This window comes from Miscanthus floridulus, chromosome 2 (genome assembly GCF_019320115.1).
Source record: "Miscanthus floridulus cultivar M001 chromosome 2, ASM1932011v1, whole genome shotgun sequence".
In the NCBI taxonomy this organism is placed as follows: Eukaryota; Viridiplantae; Streptophyta; class Magnoliopsida; order Poales; family Poaceae; genus Miscanthus; species Miscanthus floridulus.
Window position 1 is genome coordinate 37,654,461 of NC_089581.1, and position 5,212 is coordinate 37,659,672.

The 5,212-nt window shown below is 59.3% G+C and overlaps 1 protein-coding gene across 1 annotated transcript; it reads left to right on the forward strand.

Annotated features, from left to right (window-relative positions):
* Nucleotides 1–220: 220 nt before the first annotated feature.
* On the forward strand, nt 221–544 carry LOC136536358 (uncharacterized). The gene has a single exon (XM_066528680.1). It carries the CDS (start codon nt 221–223, stop codon nt 542–544), a length of 324 nt encoding a protein of 107 aa, XP_066384777.1.
* Nucleotides 545–5,212: the final 4,668 nt, after the last annotated feature.

The window sequence follows — 5,212 nt, forward strand, 5'->3', positions numbered from 1 at the left end:
GGTAGGCGCGGGTCTGCTCTTCATCTCGCCCCTCAGAGTACACATGCGCTACATGGTTCGGCTCCATTTCGCCACCTCCAACAACGCAGCTGAATATGAGGCCCTCGTCAACGGCTTATAGATCGCCATCGAACTTGGAGTACGGCGTCTCGACATCTAGGGCGACTCGTAGCTCATCGTCGATCAAGTCATGAAGGAGTCAAACTGCCTCGACCCCAAAATGGAGGCGTACTGCAAGTTGGTACACTGCCTGGAAGACAAGTTCGATGGTCTCGAGCTCAACCACATCGCACGGAAATACAACAAGGCCGCGGAGGAACTAGCAAAGATGGCCTCGGCTCGGGCTCCGGTCCCCCCGAACATCTTTGCCAGGGACCTCTACAAGCCTTCCATTAACTACGCCTCGGCAGCGGAAGAGGGCCCACTGGCCAAAACCACCACGGGGCTCGACGCCCCCTCTGCTACCGAGACTCTTTCAACCAAGCCCGAGGTCATGAAAGTCAGCACCGAGCCTCCCCAGAACGACAAGGACGCAGACTGGTGAATCTCATTCCTTGATTGGCTTGCTCGAGGAGAGCTTCCTAGCGACAGGACCGAAGCCCAACGACTTGCGCGACAAGCCAAAACTTACGTCCTTTGCAATGGTGAATTATACAGGCGAAGTCCCTCCGATGTCCTCCAACGATGCATCACTACCGAGGCAGGTCAAGCCCTACTTTGGGACTTGCACGCAGGGGCCTGCGAGCACCATGCGGCGCCTCGGGCACTCGTCGGAAATGCCTTCCCCCAGGGGTTCTACTGGCCGATGGCAGTTGCCAACGCCACCAAGTTAGTACGCTCCTACGAGGGATGCTAGTACTATGCGCGGCAGACACATCTCTCGGCCTAGGCCCTCCAAATCATTCCCATTACATGGCCGTTTGCCGTATAGGGGCTCGACATGGTCGGGCCTCTGCAAAAGGCCCCTGGGGGCTACACCCATCTATTGGTAGCAATCAATAAGTTCTCCAAATGGATCGAGGCTCATCCGATCAATTGAATCAAATCCGAGCAAGCAGTGTTGTTCTTCATTGACATTATCCATAGGTTTGGGGTCCCTAACACCATCATCATCGACAACGGGACACAGTTCACCGGCAAAAAATTCTTGACGTTCTGTGATGACCACCACATCCGGGTTGCCTGGTCGGCCATAGGACACCCAAGGACCAACAGCCAAGTAGAACGTGCCAACGGCATGATCCTACAAGGCCTCAAGCCAAGAATTTACAACCGGTTGAAGAAGTTTGGCAAGAAATGGCTCGCCGAACTCCCATCAGTCATCTGGAACCTGAGGAACACTCCAAGTCGAGCCATGGGGTTTACGCCTTTCTTCCTGGTCTATGGAGCCAAGGCCATCCTCCCCACTAACTTGGAATATGGTTCCCCGAGGCTATAGGCCTACAACGAGCAAAGCAACCGCACCACCCGCGAGGACGCCCTCGACCAACTAGAGGAAGCCCGAGACGTCGCGTTGCTACACTTGGCCAAATACCAGCAAGCCCTACGGCGCTTTCAAGCCCAGCGCATTCGAAGCCAAGACTTGAAGGTAGGCGACCTGATGTTAAGGCTAACACAGAGCAACAAGGGCCACCACAAGTTGACCCCACCATGGGAAGGGCCGTACATCGTCACCCAAGTGCTGAAGCCCAGGACCTACAAGCTAGCCAACGAGAAGGGCGAAATCTTCATCAACGCTTGGAACATAGAATAGCTACATCGCTTTTACCCTTAAATTTCCAAGCATTGTACATATTGTTCCTCAGAATACAATTGAGAAGTGTTCTTTAGTTATTCTAATTTTTCAAGAAACCCCCCCCCCCGAGCCCATCGTGGGTCTCGGCAATACGATAACACTGTAAGGGAAACTCGGCTCTGCCTCTGCAGAACCGAGCCTCCCTCGGGGGCTAGATGGGGGATTCCCCCCATAGTCCCACGCACCATTTTTTAGTCGTTTTTCGAAAAAAAATTCCTACGCCAAACCCTCTAGCACGCTCTGACAAATCGATTGCGAAAAACCCAAGGACCGAAAGCCCGTCTCAGGGTCGGAAGGCTAGTAGAGTCGCGAGACAGCCTAAGCCTCCAGGCTACGGTGCTCCCTCACCACCTTTCGCCCAAGGGACGGCTTAGGCTCCAAGGAAGTTTTTTGCAAAGAAATCTGATCAGAGACAACAAGAGGGCAGAGGCTCGGAAACACAAGAAAAATGACTAAGAAACAAGAGTACTTTAAAAAGGGGCCTCGACGGCCACAAGCATCACGATACAAAGTTAATCCCTATTTTATTTACATGGCCGCTTGGGCCTAGGTCAAGGCTCAGGACCTCCAGTATTGGCAGACGGCAGGGGAGGGACCACCTCCTCTTCAAACAACATTGCCAGCGCCGTGCCAGGGCCTTCCGCCACCTCTAACAGCTTCGTCACCACCTCGCCGGCCTCCTCATCATCATCGGGCAAGACGTAGCCATCGCTGATGGCTTGGAGGTCAACACCAACGTAGTGCGAGGCGATGACGGCCAGTGCGCGCTTGACGCCCGTATGCAGCGCTCCTCAGAGCCGCTCATGCACTTGACCGCTCAGTGCAATCAGATGGCTCCCAAGGGAGCTGCCCGACTGAACCCCCTCGACCTCGAGGGCCTCGCAGGCGGCACGGGCGGCACCCTTCAGCGCGTCATGCTCCCTGATCTCGGTCTCGAGCACCATCTGCACCGCGATGGAAGCCTCGGCTGCCCGGGTGACCTCCGCCTCTGACTCTGCGCCACAGGAAACGGAATGGGGTTGAGCGCAAAGGAAAATAAGCAAAATAGGGACGGAAGCCTACGGGACTCACCCTTGGCCTTCTGCTCCTAGCGTCGGGCCTCGACCCGACAGGCCTCGGCTTTCTCCTTCCAGCGTAGGGCCTCGGCCTAGGAAGCCTCGGCTTTCTCCTTCAGGCGCTGGGCCTCAACCCGAGTGGCCTCGGCCACCCTGGAAGCCTCTCTCCCCAGCTCTGCATCACACCAGAGAATGAGGGGGCGAATACAAGAAGAGCAAATAAAACGAGGGGAATAGGACTCACCCTCAGTCTTTCCCCTCCAAACCACAGCCTCGGTCGGGAGGCCTCTACCACCATAAGGGCCTCGTCCAAAGTGCCTTTCGTCAGCTGGTGCGCACTCTGCTCCGCTCCTAGCTACCCAGCAAGAGCCTTGCCCGAGGCCGTGGCTTCTTCGGCTCGAGACCTGAAGGCATCCCGATCACCAGCCACACGGGTGAGCTCCTCCTCCAACTCCTTGACCCATGCCGCCAGAGGGGTGACCTGCTCCTAGGCCGTGGCCGCCTCGACCTTTGCATCAGCACAACGAAGGTGAAGGTCCTCCACCTCTGTGCTCCATGTCGACAGGAGCTCATTGGCGTCGGCAAGAAGGCCCTTCTGCCGCTGAAGCTGGTCCCAGACGTCCCTCTCCTGTCGGAGAAAGACCGACTTCCCAAGGGACCGGGTCTCGAGCTCCTGGGGGAAACAGAACAGGGGTCAATTCCTACAAAGAAAACTTGGAAAAAGACCACCGCATGAGAAAAGAAAGCATGAACCTAGGTGACTCCGGGCAGATCGTTGGCCACCACGGATAGCGCCGTCCGTAGTGATCGCTCCGCCAGCTAGTGGTACTGCTCGAACGTGTCCCAGCGACCGCCCTCGGCCGCATCCTCGAGAGCAAATAGAGGCTCTGCCTCAGGGTCGTCCCGGCTCTGCCACAGGACACGCGGGTGATCCCACCCACAGGGCTTGGGTCATACTCGCACGAGGGCCAAGCTTCCCTCGCCCAGGGTTGGAACCGGCTGTTCCACGGCATCGGCCACCTCGGCGCCGGCCATCTCCTGTGCCCAGGAAGTATCATTGGAGGAGATCGGAAGGACCTCCACCTCCCGGGCGCTCTCCCGCAACAACGGCGGGCCTTGAACCAAGGGTGCCACCGAGGCCTCCACCGCCTTCATCTCCACTTCCTAGGCCGACAGCCTCACTGTGATCACGTCGGCCTCGGTGGTCCCGGGGGCTTCGGCCTCTGCCATCGTGGCCTCGATGGTCCTGGGGGCTCCGGCCTCCACCATCGTGGCCGCGGTGGTTGTGGCGGCGCCTGCCGCAACGGCCTCGATGGTCCTAGGTGCCCCGACCTCCGCCGCCTCGGCCTCAGAGACCAAGAGGGCCTCGACCTCAGCGGCCTCGGCAACTGAGGACACTTCGACCCCATCCGACTTGCGGGCCTCGCCCTCGTGGGGCGTAGGTGCTCCCTCCCCCATCCGTGTCGGGGCTGCCTCGGTAGCCCCTCCTTGGGTGGCCGGCTCCTTCAGGTCAGCCCTTGCCGACGCCATGCCACGTTGTAGGGCGGCTTGCGCCTCCGCCACCCAGTGGGCGGTGGAACCGAGGTTCACCTTGAGCGCCTTAAGGGGCACCAAGGTAGGCACCTCCGCAGGCTGCTTCTGACTAAGAACAGAACACTTGCAGGGTCAGCACGAGACTGAAGAACCCATGGAAAAACACTACGGCTTTGCCAAAAATATGCTTACCTCGAGCGAGGCCGCAACCGCTTCGGCATGGCGACCCTCGTCTGCAAAGGCGGTGGCGGTGGTAGAGGCACGACCTCTGTATCCACCAGCGTCGGCCGGTCCTCGATGGACCTCGACGCCCCCTCGGTCCTCTGTGAGGGCGGTTGTGTCGCCCCCGCCGCCACCTGCTCCGCTGCTGCCGTCGAGCCCATTGGGCTGATGGCACGCTTGCCCAGCGCCCGCGCCTTGGGCGTGTCGGCCTCGGCCCTGGGGCGGGCAATTGCCGACCTCGGGATAGCTCCTCCTCCTCCCCCTGGGAGCGCTGGGCTGCTTGCCGACGCCCTAGGCACCGTCTCCCCTATGTCAGGGAGATGGTCCAAGGGACCCCGCCCCATCTCACCCTCGTCATCCCCGTCCGAGGCATCCATCGATAGCGACGGCGATGGGGACTCCTCCAACGGGAGGCCATCCTTCCTTTGCTGCCGACAACGCTCATCTAGTTTCTCACGCGTGAGAATCTGCTTCGTGCGCTTCACCGCCTTGGCGTCCTTCCGCTTTTTCTATGCCTTGGTGTGCGCCCGGTTGATCGCCCGCCACCTCGCGTCCTCAGGAATGGGCGGCGGACAGGCTCGCACGTCTCTCATCCCCTACAGGAACG

Bases quoted from the DNA above. Each gene is read 5' to 3' on its own strand.
- LOC136536358 (XM_066528680.1), top strand. From the start codon at position 221: ATGGAGGCGTACTGCAAGTTGGTACACTGCCTGGAAGACAAGTTCGAT.